Source organism: Myotis davidii, unplaced genomic scaffold (assembly GCF_000327345.1).
Source record: "Myotis davidii unplaced genomic scaffold, ASM32734v1 scaffold299, whole genome shotgun sequence".
NCBI lineage: Eukaryota > Metazoa > Chordata > Mammalia > Chiroptera > Vespertilionidae > Myotis > Myotis davidii.
Window position 1 is genome coordinate 6923572 of NW_006293088.1, and position 25344 is coordinate 6948915.

General features: G+C 61.1%; 1 protein-coding gene across 1 annotated transcript in view; it reads right to left on the bottom strand.

Moving 5' to 3' along the window:
• Positions 1-4850: 4850 nt before the first annotated feature.
• The window catches only part of TMEM201 (transmembrane protein 201), a 24354-nt gene continuing 3860 nt past the window's right edge, over positions 4851-25344 (bottom strand). The window contains exons 2-11 of the mRNA XM_015565943.1: positions 20287-20550; positions 19533-19727; positions 18284-18460; positions 16569-16921; positions 15147-15350; positions 10257-10489; positions 8775-8846; positions 7923-8222; positions 7407-7541; positions 4851-6514 (exon numbers count right to left, since the gene is read on the bottom strand). Coding sequence (XP_015421429.1) covers positions 6417-6514; positions 7407-7541; positions 7923-8222; positions 8775-8846; positions 10257-10489; positions 15147-15350; positions 16569-16921; positions 18284-18460; positions 19533-19727; positions 20287-20550 — 2031 coding nt within the window. The 3' untranslated portion in view covers positions 4851-6416. The remainder of the gene's footprint in view (positions 6515-7406; positions 7542-7922; positions 8223-8774; positions 8847-10256; positions 10490-15146; positions 15351-16568; positions 16922-18283; positions 18461-19532; positions 19728-20286; positions 20551-25344) is intronic.

Below are 25344 nucleotides of genomic sequence, written 5' to 3' on the forward strand. Positions count from 1 at the left end.
GGAGGGTATGGTGTGTGTGGGGGAGGAGGGGGTGTGCGGGGAGGGTGCGGAGTGTGTGTGAGTGTGAGTGTGTGTGTGTGGGGGAGGGGGTCAGATGATACAGAAATAAGCAAGAAAGAACACGCCCGTTCACAGCACCTGTACGGCGATCCGGTGGAGCCGCATCACCAGACCCCAGCGCCCTCCTCCCCTCCTGGCCCTCCGCACCCACACGTGGCTGTGCCCTCTCCCCTATGTCGCCTTCCTCTGGGCTACGGACACCCCTCCATCCTCACCCCACCCCACGCTCTGAAGCCCCCACCCCCAGGCGCCCTCCTGCGTGGCTTCTCCTTACCTGGCTGGGCATCCCGCACCCACACCTGGCCACCGGGCAGCGGCGGCAGCGCCTGTCCCTGCTCACCTGCCTCTTGAATTGAATTAAGGAAAGAGAAGGCATGACGGGGAGAAGGAGGGAGAGAAAGCGGAGCCTCAACTTGATATTTTGGTTTCAAACCCTTCAAAAAGCTGAAAGAGTTGTTCAGTGAACGCCATATGCCCTAAAGACATCTTCAGACGGGAGGACACAGCTGGGCCGAAAGCCGGTGGGGGGGGCGCCGAGACCTAGCAGAGGGGCGGGGCCTGAGGGAGAAGGGCGGGGCCCAAGAGAGGGTCGGTGCATGGAGGGGCGGGGCCTGGAAGGGCGGGGCCTTGAGGGAGGGCGGGGCCTTAAGGTGAGGGGGCGGACCTGGAGGGGAGGGGCCAAGATGAGGGCGGGGCGTGGAGGCGAGGGGTGTTGTCAGTGCTGGGAGAGGGGGCGGCCTTGGACAGCTGTCCCTGGGCTGGTAGCGATAACGTGAGAGCATGTGGACTTCTCTCCCGAGTTTTGTATTTTTCCCCCAGTCAATTAGGAAGCAAGTTCATCAGCTGAGAGAGGAGGTGGAGGTGCTGAGGCGGGGGGCGGAAAGCGGAGGGGGTGACTGTTCCTCTAGGAGCCCCAGGAGCCACACTGTTCGTCTGCAGGGGCCCCTCCAGGTTCTGTGGTCCTGCAGCCACGGCTACGGAATTAACTCTCCACCATCCCTATTTCATAGGTGATGACACCAGGCTCAGGAGGACTAAAGGGTCCGACTTGACGCAGGCAGTGGCTGAGCTGGGGTTTAAATCAGGGGGTGCGGTTAGCCTCTGTGCGCTGGCCTGCGACCCCCAACCCCCCATCACAGTCACTATGTAACGAGCGCCTGTTACAGGGGTCTCACACCAAGCACCTTTACGCTAGCGACTCGTTGAACCTTACAGCAGCCCTGAGAGGGAGAACACAGGTCCTGTTTTTCCGGGAGGAAACGGAGCCTCAGTGGAGTAATCAGTTCATCCCACGCCAGCGGGTCAGTAACTGACTTGTAGAGGCCGAGTTCCGGCTGCGGCTCCACATGCACATGCTTTTCCCTGCACATCTCGTGTGCTCTGGAAACATACATACACACATACGTGTTACAAACTGTAAGTGCTGTGGACATGTATCCTGTGCACAGGATGCAGGGAATCCTGCCTTCACTCTCCCGTCCTGGCTGCCAGGAGTAATTTTTGCCAACAGTCGAGTGTGAGTTCCTTCGGGGCAGGACGGGCTATGTAACTGAGAGGCGCAGTCAAGATGAACATGTGGGGCTCCCTGTTCAAAAAGTATTGAGCATTTCAAGACAGCCCTGCTGGGTGCTCAGTCGGTTGCAGCACTGTCCTGATGTGCCAAGGTTGGGGGTTCGATCCCTGATCAGGGCACATACAGAAATCAGTCAGATGCTTGAGTGGGTGGAACAACAATCACTCTCTCTTCCTCCCTCCCTTCCTGTCTCTAAAACCAATCAATAATAATAATATAAAAATAAAGCAACTGTCCCATGAAGCAGTGTTGTATCAGTCAGGACCCCTGATTCTGTAAGTTGCTTTGCAATAAGCTTTTATTTCAGCACAGATTTAGATTTACAGAAAAGGGCAGAGTTCCTGTGTGCCCCACATCTGGTTCCCCCATTGCTACCCTCTCACATTATTACAGCATCTGTCCCAATGAGGGAACTGATATTACTATTAATGAAACTCTACAATAAGCTCTTGTTTTTACATAGGGTAATATTTAGGAAATCCATGCTAATTGCATACATTCTAATAAGTTTGTGTGTGGTGGGTGAAGTTTGATAAAACATGTTTGAAGGCAACTTCAGGCTGCTGGCTGGTTACTCAGCACAGAAGCAAGATAGGGACGTGCTAACTTGGTCTCTCCTATCCCGCTGGGGGGAGCCAGGGGTCGCGCGGGGACATTGACACAGGCCCTTTTGTAGAGCCATCAGCGAATGCAGCGCATAGCTGGGCGGGTTTGAGTGAAGGGGCCAAATGACAATGACATATTGAAGCCAGCTCCCCCCTTTACTGTTTATAAGGTCAAAATAGAGAACCCTTGTCCCTGTGCCCAACCACAATGAATCTGGACGCTGCAAGTTCACGACAAGTTGTTAGTGTCTCTGAATAAAAAACAAAAACCAAATCTGCAGACAAAATCCCAGCCTAGCAGACGTCTCAGCAGCTGCAGGGAAGACCCGAGGCCACAGAGCTCTGCCCTGGGGTGGCTGCTCTGCACGACGCGGTCTTAAAATCAACTTCAGAAAACCATCGCTTTACCTCAGCCCCGTAACTCCTCCTGCGACCGGTCTACCACAGCAGCTCCCGGGGATGTTCTGGGAATGAGACCTGCAGGCTGGGGCCGTGCAGCCTGGAGCTGTGCTAATGCGTGTAATTGAGCTGATAGTTTGGAAATACCCACTAGTATTAGAAGAGTTAGATTCACGTAGAGATGTTTGTATAAAAGGCACCCAGCCCTGGTCCGGTGGCTCAGCTGGCTGGAGCGTTGTCCCGTGCACCAAAAGGTTGTGGTTCGATTCCCGGTCAGGGCACATGCCTAGGTTTTGGGTTTGGCCCCCAGTTGGGGCCTGTATGGAAGGCAACTGATGATGTTTCTCTATCACATCAATGTTTCTCTCCCATCTCCTCTCTCTTCCTCTCTCTCTCTAAAGGTCAGTGAAAACATACCCTTGGGTGAGGATTAAAATTTTTTTTCTTTGAAAGGCACCAAGTGGCTCAGCAACATGCCCGCCTGTCACACAGGCGCCTGGTTCTAAGATGCCTCAGGCCAAGGAAGCCCCTTCATATTTACCCATTTATTTCCATGCATGATGCTAAGCACCAATATGAATTCCATTACGTAGGGGACCCCACCACAGGAAATGCTGCTACACTTGGAGATCTTCCACTCGGATCTTTCTTGCTTCTCCAAAAAACAAACTTTGTTTCAAAATAAGCCCACCCAAACACCAGGGAACGGTTTCCACCTTTCCATTGAGGGGCACAATGAAAGGACCCCAATAAATCCGCACCCACACTCTCAGCCTGAGCAGTTGGGCTATTTCACGCGCTGAGCCAGGCAGATGAACCCCGGGATGGCACCCCGATTGGTTTCCATAAACTCAAAGCCCATAGGGAAGGCCGCACGGTTTCTGCCCCAGGGGCGCCATCTGTGACATCAAATGTGCTTTATCGGGAGTAAGAGCAGCTCTGACAGCTGGAGGTTCCCCCCAAACCTCAGGGCTTGTCCTGGGAAACCGGCCGTCTCCCCTCTGAGCTCCTAGCCTTATGAATGGTCCTTATTTGGCTTGAGGGGCAGGACAAACACGCCAGGCTAGGCTGCAGCTTCACCTGGTTCCGTCCGGGTCGAGTAAGGAGCCATCTCTGCCCCCCACTTGGTTCCCTCTTACAGCGCAGGGCCAGGGGGAGATGGACCAGGGGGCTTTGCAGTCACTGGGAGAGTGGGCTTCCTGTGGCCCCAGGTGTTTAGGCCTCAGGGGACATCGCAAGGACCCTGTGGTCAGTGAACTCGGGTGTTTGTGGCGCCCCCTGCAGGCAGCTTGGCCCTGCCCTTTACCATCTAACTCAAGGTCAGGTTTAGAGTCGACCACCCACCAGCCATCCTCCCCCTGGGTGCTGGGCCAGAATGAGCCCCTCACGTGTACTGGGCTCCTGCATCGTGCTGCGGGTTAATGATCCCACCTTGGCCCTGGATGGCGGTCCTGGACTTGTTAACCAAAAGCCCACAGAAACGCAGGCCCAGGCTCACCCCAGAGGCTGCCCCTTGCCCCCCCAAGGGTTGCAGGCTCAGCGACAACTGCCTCTTCACCTCTGAGGGCCTCCCCAGTGCCCTCCCTGTCTGTGCCTGCTGCCTGGGCCAGCTGACCTTGGCCCAGCCATGAGGCCTGGGGGTCTGCCCTGGAGGGGCTGATGGGGAGCCCAGCTGCTGCCCCCCAGGCCATTCAAGTGGGCTCAGGAGAAAACAAGGCCTGTGACCGCCCTGCAGCCCTGAGGCCAGGCCAGGGGCCGAGCCTTTCTGAGACAGTGAGCACTTCCTGCCTCCCTCATGCTGTTCTGGGACCCTGGCCCTCCTGTTCCCTCTGGTCTCCTGTTCAGAGTCTTTCTGGGGACACAGTCACACTGCACCTGCCACCCTCACCATGGGGAGGGGACCCCAGAGCTCCGCGCTGAACAAATGTGACATCACTTCCACCTCAGTGGGCTCGGCCCCCACCGTGGGGTCCTCAGGGCCGAGCTGCAGAATAAAGACAAGAACAGTTCAGAGGCTGGTATCTTTGTGATTTTTTTTGCTTTTGTAAAAATAAGACTGGGTTTTTTTGTTTGAAGGAAAACATTAAGTAAACCCCTCCCCACCAGCCTCTCCAGGTCTTGGTGAGGAGCTGGGACCCAGGGCCTGGGAGGGGCCAGGCTTGGGGGTGGGGTGGGCTCCGTGGGGGGCTTCCTCAGAGCCAGAGAGGAAGTGCATTTAGAATGGAGTTTGGCTTTATTAGGCAGAAAATAAAATTAAGACGTTGACACATGCCCCCTGCACAAATGGAGGCCGAGACACCTCCGAGTTGGAACCGTCTCGGTGGCTGGACTCAGGTCCTGGCGTGGCCCTCAGGTCCCCGACCCCTGTGTTCGGGGCGGGTCAGGGCAGGAGACAGTAGCTCTCAGGACGTGAGTGGGGGAAGGGAGAGGGAAGCCAGAGCAATCTCCTTCCCCACGTGGTAAAAAAATTACTAAAAAAAGCACCCAAAGCTTAAAAAAACTAACCCTCCCTGGCTGGGAGGATGGGGGCATCCTGCTTCCCAGCAAAATGCCTCCCCTGGCAGAAATGTGTAGAAAAATAAAATTAAACTTTATCCCTGAATGGTGGAGCGAAGACCCCTCCTCCTGCCTGAGCCCCTATCACGTGTTGCAGAATTCATCCAGGCAGCCACTGCCTCCCCAAGCAGCACCAATGCCTGCACGATCACATGCACGTACATGTGCAGTCACATACACACGTGCTGCCCCACCCTCTGCCCAAGGCCCAGGACAGCGGGGACTGGGGGTCTGACAGCCACAGCATCATGGAGGGTCACTGTGCCATCCCGAGGTCCCTCCCCCCTTCAGGGGTGGGCAGGACCCCGGACCTGGGTGAGGGGGAGCAATCGTGCAGTAGTGGCCGAAGGGCGATGGCAGGGACAGAGGGAACGAAGCCAGCCAAGGTGGCCTAAGACTAGAGGCCACCCTCGGCCCGTGGTGTCAGCAGAATGAGAGGAGGACGAGGGTCTCAGCCGTGGGAAGGAGCCGGGTTCATGGCGGCGGGGTGCGGTCTCATCTGTCACCTGCAGGCTGCCCTGGGCAGTCCCACAGCGCAACCAGCTGAGGGTTGAGCAAGGCCTGTGGGCAGCACGGGAGGGACCCTGGGCGGTGTTCTCAGGGTTCGGGCTACTGCCCGAGAGGCCACCAGAGGTCCTAAAACAGGTGCACGTGGGCAGAAGGGAGTTTGGGGCAAGATGCTCACACGAGTCCTGCAGGCCCAGCGGAGCCGGAAACCCAGGAATTCTGAGGTGCCCACGGGAGAGCCAGAGGGCAGGCCTGGCCCGGCACTAGCAGGAAGGGGTAAGGTGGGGGCAGAGGAAGCTCATCCTCAAGGGGCCGGTAGAGGACAGGGGACACAGGGGCCATGCCTCCTGCCTCCCCCGGGGGATGGGGCACACGGTACGGAGATGTGCCCGTGGCCCATGGAGCAGGGCCCAGGCAGGGCTCCTGCTGCAGGTACAGTGGTGGTGGCGGCCCCACGGGCAGGGCTGGACAGTGCAGCCCCCGGGGACCATGGCTCCGTGGCAGCACCAAACACAACTGATGTCAGCAAGATGGACGGGCGGAGGGTGGCCTCACACGCCCCTCAGCCCCGCAGTCCATTCCGTTACGTGAGGAGAAGGCATTCTGAGGAAGAACTCAGTCCGGCGGGCAGGGCCCGGAGGAGGGCGGGCAGGCGGCAGTGGCAGCAGCATGCACCGGACTCTCTGGCTCTCCAGTGCAGGAGGCCGGGCCCGCGGTCAGCGCAGGCTCTGGTACAGGTAGGCCGAGGTGAAGAGGGCGTTGGCTGTCAAGCTCACGGCCAGAAGGCCCTGGACCAGGGAGGGGCCAAACCGACCTTGGAGAGAGTAGAGACACCCAGTCAAAGGTGACCCGGGGTGGGGTCTCTGCACCTGAGAGCCCCTGGCCCACCAGGTGCAGCTCCTTCCTGGCCCCCGGAGGCCGCCCCACTCAGAAGGACACAGCAGCCCAGGTCACGGTCAAGGCCTGCCCCTACAGGTGCCTCAGGCAGCACTGGCTGGGGCGCCATGTGCTTCACCGTGGTGATGGGGCCGTGACCTGGCGTTACACACAGAAAACAGGGTGTTAGGGGATTAGAACCCCCCGGGCCTCCAAGGTCAGCAGGCGACGAGGTCCCCCACCCTCTGTGCCCCAGCATGACCTTGATGCTGCCGCGCTCATCCCCAGATCCCACCTGACTTGGGGGCAGCACCCAATCTTGCCAGGGAACCTCCCTGTGTCCATCTTCACCATCCATGTGCCCCGCTCCCAGGGCAGTGCCAGGTGCTGACAGGACTGGATCTCTCAGCTGCCCCGAGGCCCACAGGTGGAGGAGGCAGGATGTGAACTGATGCCCGGCCCAGGCCAGCACCCTCCCAGGAGCATCTGGGAAGGTGAGGTCTCCTGGAGCACTTAAATGTGGCTGGTGCAGCTGAGGAACTCAGCGTTTACTGTTACCAAATTTTCATGTTGTTAAGATTTAAATAGCCGCCTGTGACCATGTGACCCGAGGCTACCGTCACAGCGTGCAGACCTGGCCCTAACAGGGAGGGAGCCTGCGGAGCACGGACTGCATCCCGAGGTGCTGGGCGGGTTACCTGACCGCCCTCCGTCACTAGGGGGCCCCTCGAGGGTCTTCCTCTGTCAGGCCTTGGACAGAACGGGTGACTCTGGCTGACACTGAGGCCCCATGCTGCTCTGCCCTCCCCGCAAACAACTCAGGCGCAGACCTCTCCAGGTGGTCTCCTCGGGGCACCCTCGGGTGGTGGTGTCCACCGCGCACGTGGACGACTGCGACGAGTCATCCTCCTTCTTGATGGAGTGGCTGCTGCAGGCGTTGCCTCTCTCCCGCATGGACCTCATGTCTGCAGAGAAGGGGTGTCTCAGGGGGTGCTCACAGGCCACCCCAGGACAGGACAGTCAGACAATACTTGAGCAAAAAAAAAAAAAAATCTGTTATCAGACAGTCTGGCAGGGCATAATACGTCTCCGATCCATCCTAAGGAACAGAACAGCCTCAAGGTCAATTGCCAAACAAGAGAAGAATATCAGCCAACAGAGAGCAATGTCCTGGAGGGTTCAAGGTCATGAGAAGCCCAGCCAGGGGCCATGGAGCTGGGGAGAAGATCAAGGACAGGCTCTGTGCAGCCTCCTAAAGGGGTCCCCACCACTGCGCTGATCCCAGAGGCACCCCCACAGCCCAGCTGGGCTCTCCTGCCCCCAGGGCAGGGATCAGAGGGTCATACCCACGGTGTGCTTCGTGTCCTGCGCCGGCTGCCTCTGTGGGACCTGGGGTGGCTCGATGCTGAAGTGGCTGCCGTTGAGGAGCAAGTGTTCATCGGAGCTGCTGGGGGTGCTGGGGGCCTCCCCGGGCGGCGACGGGAACAGCAGCAGCTTCTGCCCCTTCAGGTTGAGCCGGGCAGGGCTGATGAGGGGCCTGCGGTGGCGCAGGGAGCCGGCGCTGGAGGCCACCGAGCCGGCCACGGAGGGCGCCGGGGACGGGAACGGGGACGAGGGGCAGCTCCCCAGCAGCAGAGAGTAGTAATCTGGAGGGTGGAGGTGACAGACACTGTGCCTTAGCGCAGGCACCCGCGACTGTGAGGGGAAGTCTGCACGTGCAGTTACAGTCAGCTTGACGGCTCTTCTGTTCCCGTTACCCCAGGAGAAAGGCCAGGCTGGGCAGAGCGGGGAGGAGCCTGCGTCCGCCAGGCCCACGGGTGGGGAGAGGACCGCGGAACCTCAGCCATGTCCCCTCTGCCTCGTGATTTCTCTCCAAAGGCCCTGGTTCTGCCCTCAGCTGAGAGCAAGGCCGGGGCAGCAACCAATTCTTGAGGCTTAAGGTCAGCTCCCCCGAGTGCGCATCCCCACGTGGTCACGGATGAGGACGAGAGCATTCCATCTCACCCTAACGATCGCCCATTTCACAGGAGAAATGGAGGCACAGGGCTGCCAGTCACTTGCCCAGGCCTGCACACAGGGGCCCGCACACAGGGGCTGCACACAGGGGCCTACACACAGGGGTGCCCCTGCCTGACCCTCTGAAAACCCTGGCCCACACGCTGCCCCACCAGAGGCAGCCTCCCCGTCACTCCTCTTACCTGAAACAGGAGCCTCTCCGGATGGAGACATCTGAGACGGCGGGCGGCTCCCGCTGAACAGATACCCTGAGTCTGGGAGGGAAGGAAGGGCACAGGTCAGGCCTGCCGAGCGCCGGGCATCCACCCTCCAGCCCCATGGCCTGCTCTGCCGCATCCAGCCCTTGTCACTCACAGCCCTGCCTCTCACCGAGGGCCCTTTAACCCGAGTCATTTCCTTTTTGAAGGATAAACCAGGACGCAGTGCCCACCCCACGCCGTCCGCAACTCTCTCCCTCCAGATGGTTCTGGGATCCGCACCACCGTGGGCCCAAACCCACCACTTCCCACCCCTGGCGGGCAGCTCCAGACAACAGTCCTGTGGGGAAGGGCAGCCGTGGGCCCCTGTGGTCCCCCTGCCCCAGCGGCTGTGCACAAAGGGCCAGGAGGCCTGAGCTGGGCTGGGCCAGGGCTGTGACCGCACAGGGAGTCAGGAACTCTGCCCATCAGCGGCTTCCAGGCAGGAGCGCAGGCAGCAGCCCCTCCCCCAGCGCCCCGCCCGTGAGGTTAAGAGAAATGTCCAGAGTCTAGGCCACGGTGCAATCCCACCTTCGCTCCGACCCGAAGGCCTCGCCCAAACACCGTCCCTGTGGCCCACCCTCTACCGACCGGGACCCCACCTGCACCAATCCCCAGCTGGGTTCAACCCCCACCGCCAGCAGCAGTGGGACCCCGGGCAAGTCACAAAGGAAACGGAGGCTCAGAGGGGTGTCTGACTGACCCACTTGGCAGAGCTGCTGAAATGAGACATGACTGCACGTCAGCAAGCCCTGGGGAACCAAGAGGCATCCACATTCTCAGAAGATGGGGTCCTGCTCAGGGCCCGCCCCCCCACCCAAGGGCAACCCCCAGCCTGCTCCAGGCAGCTCCCCCAGGGCTGAGGGTCACCATGGAGCACGCAGAGCTCTAGCAGGAAAACGGCTGAGTTCAGTCCCCTTTCCAGGACGGGCCTTAGGGGAAGGTGAAGAGTGAGACAGCGCCCGTGACCAGGACCAGGTGGCGGTCACGGCAGGGCCCACGGCAGCAAGCACTCAGACGGACTTGAACTGAATCCTGCCCTCTGTCCCCTGGACCACATGGAACGGCTGGGGCAAACTTCCAGCCCCAGGTGTGAAAACAGCAGGAGTAACAACAGGGCAAGAATAGGCGGAATAAACCCCGCGAAGGGCTCCGTTTACCGAGCGCCTGCTGGATGCATTGCCCTCCTGAGCACTTTAAATACATCCTCTCGCTTCTCTCACAACCACCACGGGGCCGGTCCTACTACTGGTCTATTTTCTTGAGGGAAACTGAGGCTCAGAGTGGGTAAGTCCCTGGGCGAAGGGCAGCTCATTAGTGGATGAGGCAGGATTTGAACCCAGTTACTACGGCCTGTACACAGCTGGAGTCCCGGTGCCCAGCTGCCCCCAGTCCCGCGTGGCCGGCCGATGCCTGAGTGCCTCTTACCTGCTCGGGTCAGAGAGGGTATGGTGCCCAGTGAGAGGGCCCGGCTGAGGCGGCCTGGCAGCGAGGAGGGCGAGGCCCGTCGGGGAGACCGGAACAGCTGCTGGTTGGTGAGGGGCAGGAAGCCGGGCGAGGTGGGGAGGAAGAGAGACGGTGAAGAGGCTGTGACGCTCGGGTAGGGTATGGCCAGGCCGGGGCACGTGGGGAGAAGGCCGGCCGGGTCTCCCGGGAGGTACCTGCAAGAGGCCGCGGGCAGGGAGAGGTCAGCCTGGAGGGCCCGGGAGCGGCCTCCGCCAGCCGTCCCCTCGCCCTCGGCACAGGGGGCCCGAGTCGGGGTCCCAGAGGAGGCGTGCGTTAGTTGAAGCGGAAAGCAGTCCGACCATTCACACCATTAGGGTCGGGTGGCTGGGAGGTGCAGCGTGACCCACCGCCCCGCATGCCCCCTCCGATCTGTCACAGCAAACTAGTTCCACTACGAGTCTCGGTATTAAAGTGACACTGTCGCCCTTGCCAACCTCATGCCACCCCTTTGCCTTGAAGCAAAAATGCCCAGCCCCTTGCCAGGCTCTCATAGCGGCCAGTGGCCTGGGGCTCCTCCTGTCCTTCCTGCTCGTGCCCAGAGCCTCCCGACGTGGCCAAGCTTGGGGCCCTGCTCCCTGGGCCTGACTCCGGGGGTCCGACTGCTGACCCCTGGGCTCAAAAAACGGACATTAACCTCAAGTGTCTTGTAGAGCAGAGGGGGGTGGCCAGGCTGAGGGTCCCCAGGAAGAGACACGCAGGACACAAGCCCAACTTGAACTTGGAGAAGACCCGTAAGCGACCACAAGGCCGCCCCAAAGATGGAAGGTGACAGTGTCCCTTTAACTCGAGATGGTACAAATCACACAACAGGGCCTGGTGGCCCCAAGCCAGAATGTCAACCATGCTTCCGATTAAGGCAACCGATTACAGAGGCGGGACGGAGGCAGTTAATACATTAGTCTGCTCACTGTCTGGACGGAGATGCGGGAGGTCCGGCCTTACCTCGGTCCCCAGGGACAAAGGAGCCCACGGTCAGTGTGCCGACGGATGGGCAGGCTGGCCAGGCCCTGCAGCAGAGCCCGGGCGGCTAAGGGACCCCCCAGACCCATCGCTAGCCAAGCTGCACCCCGAGGAGTTCGCTAGTTCTCACCCCGCCCCTTCAACAAGCTTTGAGGAAAGTGCAGGGTCAGCATTGCCCTCCTGGAGATCACGTGACCTTCTGAATGCTGTCCGGGGTGCCAGCAGGCTTCCTGGACTCAGAACCCAAGGCGGGGAGCATGGGGAAATCAAGGCAGGAGCTCAAGCCAAGCCGCTCGCCCCAGCCCCCACCTGCCAACCTGTCCTGAAGCCTCTCCTCCACCCCCCAAAATAGAAGGTACGATTTTACGGTTTTGTGGCAGAAGGGGGAGCTTTAGGTGTGTAGAGGCAGCAAAGGACGCCGGGACCTTTGGCAACCTGCTTTGATGGGGTATAAAGCTGTTCCCTGCTGGGCCTGGGCCTCCAAGAGGACCCAGGTGTGTCCTGAGCTGCTGAGGAGCAGGGCGCGCCCAGGCCCCTCCAGCAGATGCACCAGGACTCCCTTGGGGCTTCCTGCACCCCCTCACCCCCAAGGCAGAGAGGAGAGGGTCTGAGCTGGGCGACAGGTTTCCCAGGTGGCCAGCTGGCCCAGGACAAGCTGGGTCTTGCCAGCACTTTCCACGACCCCGCCCCGTGCCGAAGACCCGTCTCGCATGATCTGGCACAGGGGCTGTCCCGTCTCTGATGCCACTAAAAACGTTGGCACGGAGGGGGAGACAGTTCTTCGGTCTGACCCTCTCAGCTAGCGGATCCTTGTAAGGTGCCGAGTGTGAGCTCTGGTCCCGACTGCAGCCCGGTTCCTGGGAGCCTCCTGTTAAAGGGCCGTCTCCCGAGAGCTTCAAATGAGCGGACACTTCCACTGGCCAGGCGCCCAGACCGCCCGCGCTCTGACCCCTCTCCAGAGGCACCAGCCTGGAATCTGAGTCTACGTCCCCGGAGAAAGGGGTCTGAGGAGGGCCGGGTGCTTGTACAGTGTCCCATCGGACAGGGAGGGACGTTGGCCTCTCTCAACCCAACCCCAGTCCACGCCGAGAGGGGAAGGAGCAAGCTATTTAAGTAGCAGTTTGCTGAGATGGGGAAAACCCCACCCGGCAGGGCACACAAGGACAGCTGGGCCCTGTGTCCTTCCATTTCCACGTCGCCAGCTCCCAAGCCTGACTCCCGGGGCTCGCCTGTACCCCCAAGTCCCGCCCCTGGCACAGACGCCTCAGAAAGAAAAAACAAAAAAGACTCCATACCTGACGCCCACGGGTCAGAGCAGGGCCCCGGAGGCATTTATTTAAAATACAGCATCGAACACAACGTCCGGCCGGGAGCTGCGGTTACAGGGATGCGAGGGCCACCAGACAATCATCTGCAGCTCTACACGACCAGGGACAGACGACACGGCAACAGGCACGGACAGAGGGACACGCTCCTCCCGGGCCGGTGCTGCGAGGCGGAGCGCTCCTGGGAGGAGCCTGCTGGGCCCGGGTGGGGACCCAGACCCAGAGGGAGAAGACAGCGCGTGTACCTCCCTCAGGTCTTGGGGACAGAGGTCCCTGGCAGGGGTGACATACTCCCAGCTAGTAAACCACTATCTCAGTGATGCCTGCACTTCCTCAGCTGTTGCCGCTAACGTCAGAAGGGGCTGGAATAGGCTCCAAGTAATGAAACTTTAGGGGACTGATGGGTAATTTAAAAAGTCACCAACTCTAAAAGGGCCAGGAAGCCTTCCCGGCTGAGGCTCATTTCATGAGGGTCCTCCCATCCCCGCCGGGGCAGGCAGACATCTGCTCAGCGCGGGCTCCCGGCCAGCTAGGGAGCTGGTTGTGGTGATTATAAATAACTTAACTTAAATACACACACACACACACACAGATGTCCTGCTTCTCCTCAGCGCCAAGAAAAGCAGTCATTAGCTTCCTTGAGAACAGGAGGCTCCAGAGACGAGGGCCGCGCACAGCCCAGCACAGCCCTGGCTCTCACTGCAGTGCCGCCTCCCCTGCCTCAGAGGCCGGCTGGGATGGGACAGGCGGACGCGCCAGCAGGACTAGGTCCCGGCTCTGCATTTCCACTCCTCACCCACTTCCCTCCACACGCAACAAGCGGGCAGGCCTGCCTGAGGCCACACAGCTGCTGGGGGCAGCTCCTGACTCCCTGGCTCCTCACATATGGATGTGGAGGGGCACGGGATCAGTGGGGTGGGGCAGCCTCTTAGGACCCCGCGAACATGAGGATGAGTGACAGCGGGCTCAGGTGCAGCTCTTGTGCCCCCGGGACCTCACTCAGGTCTAGCCAGGGCCTGTGCCCCCTGCCCCGCAGGCTCTGTGGTCAGGGGCCCCTTGCTGAGTGGCCCTCATGCTGTGTCACCTGTTCCTGCCTTCCCTGGGCTCTAACGTGCAGAGGGCAGGACACGGGCCCTGGAGGGAGTGGGTAGCGCACTCTGTTCGGCCTGGCTGTCCCCTCCCCCAGCCCAGGAGCCGCCGAGGCCTCTGTGGACTCTGGCTGCCCCACAGGAAAGTAGAAATTGGGAGCCTCAGCACCCTCCGTGAGGGCTCTAGGGGCCAGAGGAGTAGTGACTGTGACAGGCAAGAGAGTCATAAAATGACAATGACCTGGTGCCCTCATGGACCTGTACATCCCTGGGCTGTTTACCCCGTGCTAGCCTTGGGCAACGAGATCTTTCCCAGGCATCCAATGGAGGGGAGAGAGAACTGGGGACGTCCCGGGCATCGATCGGGGCAGTGGCAGGGCCAGCCAGTCAGGGCAGCCCTGGCCTGGAAGCCTGAACCCTGCAGGGGCAGGTGGAGGGCCCAGCCATGAGGGCTGGGGTCCTGACTTTCCAGGGCAGAGCCAGGGGCTCACATGAGAGTGGGCAGGGTGTGCGTGCCCTATTCTGCCTGTGTGGCCCACAGCCGTGCCAAACAGATGAATACAGGACTCTCCAGATCCCCCCAACCCGGGCAAGCTCCCATCATGGCTGGCTGTCCAGAGCCCTGCTGACCACAGCAGACGCAGGATTTCCTACTGTCCACCTTGAGAAGGCCCTTGCCCTACAAACTCATGGTTAAGGCCAGTGTGGGCACAAGAACTGGACCCGGCGAGAGGGGTGCAGAAAGGTCTTAGTGGGAATGGGGCAGTGGGCCCAGGGGGCAGCCCAGACGGTTTCCAGCAGGGCTGGCCGGGCACTGGGCAGGACCAAAGGGACAGACCAGAGAAAGGACATGGGGACGAGGCGCGGGGCTCTCCTCTGGGCCCCGCTCAGCAGCATCTGCCTGTGTCAAGATGCCCAAGGGGTCAGGCCATGTGGCAAGGGCTCAGCCTGCGGCCACCGTCACCAGCCCGTGCCAGGAGCTCAGAGATGGGGCCGGTGCAAGAAGCAGACAGTAGCCTCATCCCATGGTGTCAGAGCCAGGCAGGGGCCGTGGCAGGATGGGATGTGGCAGGGGCTGTGGCAGGACGGGATGCCTGGAGCTGCCAGGTGGAAGCCATAGGTCACAGGCAGCCTGTGTGGGTGTCACCCGTGCTCTAGCCTTGGGGCAACGAGAGAGTTTTTGGCCAGAGAGATGGTGGCACCCGAGAGTGCCCTAGGTTGGGAGAGGACTTACTGGTGTGGAAAGAAAAGGGGGCAGGCCCGACTCCTCAGGGAAGTGCAGGGCTGGGCCAGGACAGGGGCTCGAGGCTGGGCAGGGGTGAGAGTGAGGCAGGAAGAAAGAGGCAAGACCGAGAAGTGCCCTGCTCTGGGCTGGGGGCAAAGCTCTGGGGCTGTCTGTCCATCTGTCCTCCCCCCGCAATCACTGCTGCTTCTCTGACCTTCGGGGCCGGAACCTCCGTGGGCCCGTCGCCTTCCTTGTGGCCACGGCTGCCATCAAGCCCACCAGGCAGCACAGGGACATGGTGCTGAACTTGAGCGTGTCCAGCCAGCTGGGCGAGCTGGCCTGCAGGTACTGTTCGGCCAGGTGCAGACCCAGCAGCAGGGCCCACAGGCAGGTGCAGAAGGCGTCAATCCTCCGGAGCCTGAGGGAGAGCGGGGCTGTGTGAGGGCCCATCTCGCCAAGACTAGTCCCCTCACCCTCCCACTCGCTGCCCCTTCCCCCACCCCGTCCTGCTTAGAGGACAGAATCCAGAGCCAAGAGCACATGTGCCTCTCGACCCGCCTCCAGCACTTATACGCTGCTCAGCTCTGAGCAGGTCAGGTTCCCTGAGCTCAATGTTCCAGCCTGTGAAACGGGGCTAAGACACCTCCCCCAGCTCGGCCAGTGTTGCTCAGTGGTTGAGCATAGACCTATGAACCAGGAGGTCACGGTTTGATTCCCAGTCAGGGTACATGCCTGGGTTACAGGCTCAATCTCCAGTAGGAGGAGTGCAGGAGGCAGCGGATCAACGATTCTCTATCATTGATGTTTCTATCTCCCTCCCTCTCTGAAATAAATCTATACTAATAAAAGGGTAATGTGCTAATTAGACCAAACAACTTCCAGACAACTTTCTGGATGTCCTTTTGGACAAAGCCATGGTGGCAGGGCCAAGGCAGAGGCGGTTAGGGGCGATCAGGCCGGCAGGGGCGAAAAAAAAAATGTATTTATTAAGCTTCTATTGTCATAAAGGAACTTATAGTTTGAAAAAGAGAAGACAACTTTTTGTCTCAGGGTCATAGGCATGCTGAGGACGAGAGTGAGAAAGAAGGTAGAGTGGAGTGCCCCGCCAGTGTGGCTCAGTATTATGAACCAGGAGGTCACGGTTTGATTCCCAGTCAGGGTACATGCCTGGGTTACAGGCTCAATCTCCAGTAGGAGGAGTGCAGGAGGCAGCGGATCAACGATTCTCTATCATTGATGTTTCTATCTCCCTCCCTCTCTGAAATAAATATATATTTTAAAAAGAAAAAAAGAAACCTCCCTCAGAGTCACTGAGATGACGTGGACACTAATTGGAACATGGAGGGAAATCAGGGGCCCAAGGGCACCCACTCGACTCTCCAACAGCCCACTAGGCTGGTGGTATCAGAGCCTGAGGTGGAGAAGTGAGGCAGTTTGGCCCTGGCGGCCCCAACCAGCAGCCGTCAGTGGGGGCCTGTTCTGAGCGCCGCTGCCCCCGCTAAGGCAAGTCATTTACTTTGTCTCGCCCGCTGGACTCCCAGCTGCTGGGAGGAGGGACAGCTGTTCCCACTACACAATGGAGCCCAGTCCCAGCTGTGCGCGCAGCAGGCCCTCCTGGCTCCAGCCCCACACGCACCTGATGCGGCCGGCCAGCAGCATGGCCAGCAGGCAGGTGAGCAGGCCCAGCACCACAACGCCCATCTGGTGGCTCCGCCCGTAGGCCCAGGCCTCCTGCAGCTTCTCTGTCATGTGCTCCGGCAGCAGGCCCAGCAGTTGCCGCCAGCCCTCAGCCCCAGGGGCAGTGCCGTTGTCAGGAGCTGCCGAGCCATTGCCACCAGGGGGCAAAGCGGGGGGCAGGGTGACCCCCGGGGCAAAGGGGTCGCTGGTGCCATACAGTGTGGTGGCCAGCAGGAAGGCACAGGCCAGGAAGGCGAGGGCGCGGAGCACGATGACCTGCACGGGGGCCTTCACCGCGGACGAGCAGAAGCTCTGAGGGGGAGAGAGAGAGACTGGTCAGCGATAGCAAGAGCCACTGCCACTGTGCACTCTGTGCTCGGGGTCTGGCCAGGGTCCCAGAGCACTCGCTGAAGAACCCACCCGGACCTGATGATCGGAGATGCCGTCGTGGCCAGGCCCGAGATCCCTGGACCTTCTCGGCCGTCTCTAGGCTCACCGCCAGACCCACTGACCCGGCCCACGGTTGGGTCTTCACCCTACTGGTGGGGAGGGTCCACCACATTCTTTAAAGAAAGCTTTTTGATATTATAGTGACCTTATTCTTTCTAATACATTTTTCATTGTTTTTGCCAAATTCTCACCATAAATTCCTACTGGAATCTCAACTGGAATTATAATAAACATATAAATAACTCTGGCCAAAGGTAAGTTTAAAACTATGGCAATAAGCTGTTCAGTGTAGGAACACGCGGTGAGGAGAAAAGCCACAGGTCCGAGCGTCCTGCTGTGCAAACACGGGCTGCGTGGCCGTGTGGTCAGGAGCCGGCTGCGGACTGGAAACCACATGCCACTGGACACAAGGCACATCTGGGGACCTGAGGGGGTGGGTTATCTCTAAAGCCACTCACCACTAAATCAGATCTTTAAAACCCAGAACATTCCACTAACTGAATACTGTGATAAAAAATGAATGAGTTTTTAGCTTGGCTGGCATGGCTTAGTGGTTGAGCGTCAACCTATGAACCAGGAAGTTATAGTTCGACTCCTGGTGGGGCACATGCCCAGGTTGCGGGCTCAATTCTCTGTGTGCAGAGGCTGATCTATGATTCTCTTTCATCATTGATGTTTGTATCTCTTGCTCCTTTCCCCTTCCTCTCTGAAATCAATCAATATATATTTTTAAAAAATTAATGACTTTTAACCAACTGGTTCCAGGTTCAAATGCTGGTGCCTTGGCACACGTGGTGTGGGGCCCTCTACAAGTTACCTCACCTCCCCGTTCGGGTTCTTGGCTGTGGGTGGGCGTCGCAGAGCCTAAGAGTGCGGCCGCCACACGGTGCTTGGGGGAAATGCCAGGTGTGGGGAATGGATGCAGGCAAGGGGGACAGATGCAGGTGAGGGAAAGTGCCCAGACACATCGGGGCTCAAGACCGTCAAGTATGCAAATGATGGGTGGACCCCAATACTGAGCCACTCTTCTGGGGACACCCTCTCCAGCTGCTGACACAAGGGGCTTGGGGACAGGGCCCCACAGGAAGGTGGTTTCCCAGGGAGAAGGGTCTTGGCTCTGGAGAGCTGCCCACCAGTCAGTGGGCCCAGCCCTCTGTGGGGGGCTTTCCTGCACAAGCCCGAGGGCTGTGACGCCCAAATGCCCCGTGGGCGCACCGCTCAGACCTGCGTGTGGCTCTGGTCGGCCTCCCGGCGCCGGAACTGGTGGCTGACCAGCAGGGCGCGCAGCTGGCGGTTCTGGTGCTTGAGGTAGTGCTCCACGGCCGCCTGGCACGGCCGGCACAGCTTGTAGATCTGCTCCAGGTGGTGCCGGTACACCTCGATCTCCTCGTCATACCTGCCCTGCGGGCCGGGGACAGGGGCTCAGGTTCTTGGGTTCACTTACAAGTGGGGTGACCATGGGCAAGCTGTCCCCACTCTGACCCTGCCTCCTCCACTGCCCAACAGGACAAACAGCACCCCGAGTGCGTGGCCACCGGGAGAAAGGGCTGGCCCAGAGCCCAGGACGCAGCAGGACCCACAGGCACGGAGGCAGGCACTCCGGCCAGTTCTACTCCAGAGGAGGCCACAGAGGGGGCTCTGGGCTGACGCTATCTGGACTGGAGCAGACAGACACTCAGAGGCAGGGCCGCCCACTGGTAAGCCCTGGGTCTAGAGAGCACGAGAGGCCCCTGGCTGGGCCGAGTGGGAGCTGCGGGGTCCCTGGGCTCCAGGAACAGCCTGAGGACAGTCCAACCCTCTCCTCCCCTCCCCCTAAGGATGCAGCAACGCTCCTCTCTGTTCCCAGGGCCCCCAAACATCTGTCTGCAGGGGCCAGCGGGGTTATCGTTTGATCATATCTTGCTGGGACCAAAAGCTGCCCTGGTTGCCAAGTCACACATGCCTCTTTCTCCCCCCTCTTCCCCCCCATTCCCAGGCTGGGCCTTGGGAAAGCCAGCATCTCAGGGCCTCAGCTCCTGAGGTCACAACCACCGGCCTGGGGGTGGGAAGGCAGGACTAGCTAGAGGACAGGCTGCTGGGCTCCACGGCGGCCCGGGGGAGGTGAACGCCTAACACCCAGCCTCCCTCCCCTCCACCGACTCCGGAGCAGAGAGTCCGGCCAGCGGCGGGCAAGCCTGACTCAGGGACAGGGGCAGGGTGGGTCTGACAGGGCCCAGTGGAGCCACCTGCCCCTGCCCCTGCCCAGGGACAAACCCCTCGGGATTGGCAGGCACTAGGTTTCCATGATGTTCCCAGGCTTGGAGCCAAGAGAGCAGGGACCATGAGAAGGAGGGAGAACGAGGCTCCGACGAGATGACACACACGGAGGGGGGCCAGCACAGGTCAGGGTGGGAGAGGCCCTGCGGGCACTGTCTGGAGAGCCCGGGGCATTCCCCACTCTCCCCCAGGCTCCTCCTCCCCGTCCCAGCCTCACCTCATCCCGAGGCGAGAAGGCGGCCAGCTGCTTGATCTTGGTGGTCTGGTGGTGGCTGCACCTCCTGCACAGCAGCACCTGGCTGCTCACCCACTGCTGTGGCTGCGCAGGGGAGCGGGGGCTGGGCGCGCTGCTCACCACGTGGTTCAGGTGCTCCAGGTACTGCGCAGGGATCGGCTTATTGTAGTCACCATTCTGGGGGGTGGGACGGAGAGACAGAATCAGCGGGGAGCACGACCCAAAGGGGGCTGGCTCTGAGTGAGGCCAGAGGCCCGGGGCGGTGACACCCCAGTGGAGCAGCTTCGCATGTCCCCATTCTCTTTCCATGCAACAATCAGCTGCTGTCCTCCACAGAATTTACTAGGAACCCCCACAGGCAAGCTGCCGAGTGCAGCCCCAGGGAGCGCAGCCCAGACCAGACCCATGCATGGTGCAGAGGCCTGCAAACAAGGGCACATAGTGGGGGCTGTGTCTGTGAACCAGGTTCCTATAGTGATGGTGGCTTGGCAGAGCTGAGTCCTGGGGACAGGGACAGTGTGGTCCGCAAAGCCTAGAGCCTCCCTGGTTCTCTGCAGGGAGCCCGCTGACCCCTGGTCAAGTGCAAAGAGAGAGTGGGCATGAGCATGAGCCAGAAAGATCCGGGGCTCAGCCCCAACCTGCGGACTTTGGTGGTGTGCCTCTGGGCAAGTCACCTGGGTCCCCCAGGCTGTGGGGAGGGGGCAGGACGGCTGGACAAGGGCTGGGGCCCCCGCACCTCCTGGAAGCCGTTGTACTGCTCGCAGTGGGGGCAGTCCCAGCAGTTGCGGTTCCCGTAGGGCACCACCGTGTCCTGGGCGCAGAACCAGCAGTTGACAGTGGTGTGTGTCGGCTTCGTCCTGAGCACAGGGAAGAGTCGAGTCAGCGAAGACCTCTGTGCCTGCGCCCAACGGGGACCAGGAAGGAGCGCGGGAGGCAGCACCAGGAGGACCAGCTCCTGGGCTTCTCCTCGGCCCTCCAGGTCCCGCCACTCACCAGGTCCCTGGGCATAGCACGCCCACGAGGGGACCCAGGGCCACCCGCCGCTAGCGCCCAGGGGCTCACGCTGGTCAGGCCACAAGCCCAGCCCTGGCTCCCTCCCTGTGAGGCCTGTTCCCAGGCTGCGGAAATGGTGCTCCCAGAGCCTCCAGGGAGGAGAAGGGGCGGGGATTAGAGCAGCTGTGGGCTGGGGCCAGCCCTTCCTGGCGGAGGGAACACGCAGACAGCACACATGCGGTGACAGGTGCTGCCTGCAGGGTAATCCCAGCCCAGAGACCAGGGATCTGTGGGCCGGGCCCCTCCCGCCACCTCGTTGGCTGTGGGTGTGATGGGGGTGTGTGTGCAGCAACTGCCCAGCAAACCTCTGGTCCTCGGAATCTAGACACAAGCAGATGACGGGAGGCAGCTGCTTGAGCCCTGGGGTCCTGGCTAGGCCACCTCCAGCTCTGGGGATGCCGTTCGGACCCGGCTGGAGTGAGGCCACACCACACAGATGACTCTACTGCCCACAGGGTGGCACAGCCCCCAGCTTCCAGGAGCCACTGCTGGCTGTGAGCCCCGGAGTTCCTCCTCTCCTGCTCGGCCCTGCCTGTCCTCCCTCCATTCCTCCTGCCTCCCTGGGGCCACGTCTGCAAAGTGTGGGGTCACAGCATCTCGGGGATCGTGCATCACAAGGATCTAGCCCAGGAGTGGGCAAACTTTTTGACTCGAGGGCCACAATGGGTTCTTAAACTGGACCGGAGGGCCAGAACAAAAGCATGGATGGAGTGTTTGTGTGAACTAATATAAATTCAAAGTAAACATCATTACATAAAAGGGTACGGTCTTTTTTTTTTTTTTTTTTAGTTTTATTCATTTCAAACGGGCCGGATTCGGCTCGCGGGCCGTAGTTTGCCCACGGCTGATCTAGCCACACAAAGGTGCTTTGCCACGTGAAGGGCCAGCTCTATCACTATCCTGCCCCTTGAGAGCAGGTCCCACTCCTGACATGCAGCTGCCTCCTGCCCTCCCTGCCCCTGACCACACGGGTACAACAGTTCTCCAAGCCTCAGTCTTACCACCTGTAACTGGGGAGTGCGTAACTGTGCCTGGCCAAAACGCCCCACAGGGTAGTTACAGGGGGTGGGCGGAGAGAGGAGGCGGCTCAGGGAAGTGCCCCCCAAGAAACCCCTCAAACCACTTCTCCCCCAAGCCAGAGATGGACAGAGGAGACAGAACCAGGGATCGCCCCTGTACTGCAGCCCGCACCCTGGCCCAGCTCTGAAAGCCCTCACAATGGACAAGGGGCCGCTATGTCAACCTGTCCACAGCAGAGGCAGGGCCCGGGGAGCAGCACTGCGGTCCCAGGTATGGCTGTTGGGGAAGTCATCCTGCCCATCTGGCCAGTGGGGTCATGACAATCCCTCCCCGAGGCCCAGGGAGCTGAGGGCCAGGGAGCTGAGGGAGCCACCGCACAGCACGCGGACAGCTTCGTGGGCTCAGGCGAAGAGCCTGGCAGGAGGAGGTCAGCCCTGGCAGGAGGTGTGGACGCCCCTGCTCGCTGAGGTGCCAGCACTCGGCACCCCCGGGAACGAAGCCCTGGGCTTTCTGTTAATCAGCACCTGCTTCACAGGCTCCCCTGTAACTGTGCGGGGGGAAGAGGGGGTCCCAGTGGTAACGATGCAGGCAGGTGACCTCTCATCTGCCTCTGGGACCCTCCAGCCCTTTCACCCCACAACCCCATCACCCCACACCGGCCTCGGGACTGCAGCCAAGCAGAAGAGCTGGCAGCACGTTAATAAAGAGATGGGGAAGGGGACAAAGACGCCAGCCCAGGGGACGGTAGCAGGGGGGGAGGGGGGGCGCGCAGGAACTGCAGCCTCGGCCCTGGGAGCCAGCCTCGAAGCCCCTCCCACCCAGAAGCCACCATTTCCCCCAGGAACCTCCAGCTCTGTTGCTAGGGAAATGCGCCTGGCCTGGAAGCCGGGGGCAGGAAGGGAGGAGGATTAGCCCTGGTCCCTGGGGATAGCGGCTCCAGCTCCGGTCACTCTCAGCCCTTGGTGATCCCTGCCCAGCGTGCGAGTGGGGGAGGGGCCACCGTGGCAGGTGGAGGTCCACAGGTCAAGGAGTCATCTCCCACAGCGCCTCGGGGCTGTCCCTGGGGTTCGCAGGCCTGTGAGCCGCAGATGAGCTGGCAAAGCGATGGGAGCTGGGTGAATCGCAGCCCCCCAACACCAGCACTGGCCCCCCTGCGTCAGACATGTGGGCGAATGGGAATGGTGTCCTCGGGGCTACACCCACCTCCACCTGGCCTGCTGTAAGACATCTGGGTCCATCTATTCCATGCCAGCTTAGCCCTGTCCCGCTCTTGCTCAGGGAAATGACCCCCATAAACCCCCAACCCACTCCTCCCCAAGCCAAAACCCCCGCCCCAGCAGGACTCTGGGACCACCCACTCCCAGCGCAGGTCTGACGTGACAGGACAGAACGAGGCAGCGCGGGCCCAGCAGCTGGGCAGACGGGAGGCCTGGAGGTGCTCGCCCGGCTCCCACTACACTATCTCTGTGCTCAGCTCTTGGCTCTGGGGGGCCCAAGGGAGCCCGAAGCAGTGGGGGCAGGGGTCCCTCAGGAGCAGGGGCGGCAGCTCTGGACCATCCTCCACAGGCCTGAACACACCCTGGGGAGGGAAGGTGGACACAGGATGAGAACGGCGACCTCACGGGGCAGCTGGTGACAGATGCCACAGAAGAGAAGCCAAAAAGTGGAGCATCTGCTGTCACCCTAAAGAACAGGTCTGCTGGCCAGCAGGGCGACAGGAACAGATGGCATTCAAACAGGCGGGGCTGCTGGGCCGAGGGGGACCACCCAGCGTGCGCCCTGGGAGCCTGTCCCGCAGCCGGAGAGCGCAGCACAGGGAGAGCTTGGAGAGCGCTGGGCGGAAACAGGACTCTGGTGCCAGGACAAGGCTCTACTGTTTAACCTGAAGCTGCATCCCCTGGGCCTCCCAACATGACAACGTGGAGAACCCAGGAAACCCCTTTGGGTGCTGTGGGTGGTCCCTGAGGTCCCGAGCATGGGCGCACTGCAGAGCAGCAGGGGGGTGCGCCCAGGGGCAGGCTGCAGTGTGGGCTCCCCCTGTGCTGGTGCTGACAGCCACAGGCTGCCTGGGCCCGGAGCAGGCAGCTCGAGGCTGGGCCGGGAGCTGAAGCTGGCGGAGGCGGCTGCGGTTTAACAGCTGGGTGCCGAGGGCAGGGAGCCTTCTTCCTTAGCTGTACAAAGGGGAGAAAAGTGGACCTGCCCCCCAGGTGGCCCAGGTGGCAGCACCAGTGGGAAAGCCAGGTTGGCCCTGCCTGAGGCTCGGAGCACCGCGGCCCTCCAGACAGGGGCCCTCTCCTGGCGTCCCCTCCATCTCTGTGCTGAGCTCGCAACGCCCCCCTCCCTCCCCCCCGACCAAATCACTTTCCAAACCCAATTCTCGTCAGGAGGGTCACCCCAAACCCATGCTGTGGCCAAAGCCCCTGCTCCTGTCACACGCTCTCCTCCCTGGGGGACAAGGGCTCAGCCTCAGGGCTGGTCTTGCATCCATCAGGACAGAGGCCAGTGCTCGATGAGCATCTCAGAGCAGCCTGGCTCCCCAGGCTGGTCCTTCTCAGGTCCCAAGGCCACCCCACGGCACCCCTCCTGCTGCTGGGTCACAAGCCTCCCGGGACCCTCCCCGGTCCCCTCGCCCAGCATGCCCTTCTCTGCACCAGGCCCGGCCTCCGGCCTCGGGGACAGGGAAAGCTGTGGCCAGCAGTCTGAGAACGGCCGAAACACGCCACACAGGAGCACGCAGCACAGTCCAAACGGCAGCCACACTACACACAAATGAGGCGTGGCCACGCTGGGGACAGTGCCCGGCCCAGGCTCTGCTCCCGGGTTCACTGGGAGGCAGCAGCATCCAGGCTCTGCAACCCTGAGCAAAGCGCCTTGCCTGATGTCCCCTCGGGTATAAACGGACTCGTTTCAACCAGCTGGTCCCGCACACCCTCCCGGCTTCCAGAACCCGGCAGGAATTGGACACTGGAGATGTGGGTTGTCAGGGACCCCCTGAGTTGGGGCTCCTTCAAAGCCTGACTGCTCTGCCCTGGAGACTGCCCCCCCCACCCAGCCTGCACACAGCTGATGTCCCTCCCCCTCCAGAGGCCTGTGCCTCAGTCACCCTCCCTCCTTCTCCCCTTGGGTGAGAAGTGGTACATGGTGATGGTTAAATAAGAACAGCCAGACAGCCCAGGTTCAAGTCCCAGCGCGGTCACTGGTGGGCAGGTGCCTTCACTTCCTCCGCCTAAGATCTGAGCTTCACACACCCCGCCCACCGCGCCCCCAGAATGTTCTCACAGCCCCCCCTTTCTCCCTGTCGCGGGGAAAGGGGATCAGATGGAGGCACAGTCCGAGGGCCGCGGTCCCTGCGACAGGCTGGCCCTGAATGGGGGTTGGCACGGTCTTTGAGCCTGGCCAGGGCTGGGGAGGGGGCGGAGGGCTGGACGAGGGTTTGGGGATGCTGGCCTCAGGGTCGGACCACCCTGACTCCTCTAGTTACCGGGTTTACTCAGTTCTCCTGCCCCCCAGCTTCTCTGGGGGGAGCAGGGGTCGGGGGGCTGCAATGGGCCAACGTGAGCTTAGAGCTGAGACTGGAGCAGACCAGAACCACCTACAACCAGGCCATCCCCGCCTGCTCTCGGGGACCTGGGAGCGGGGATGAGGGCGGAAAGCAGTCAGAGCGATCGGATCCCCGCCGAGGCCTCCCGCAGGGCTGGGGGGCCCAGGGGGTGTGGTGGTG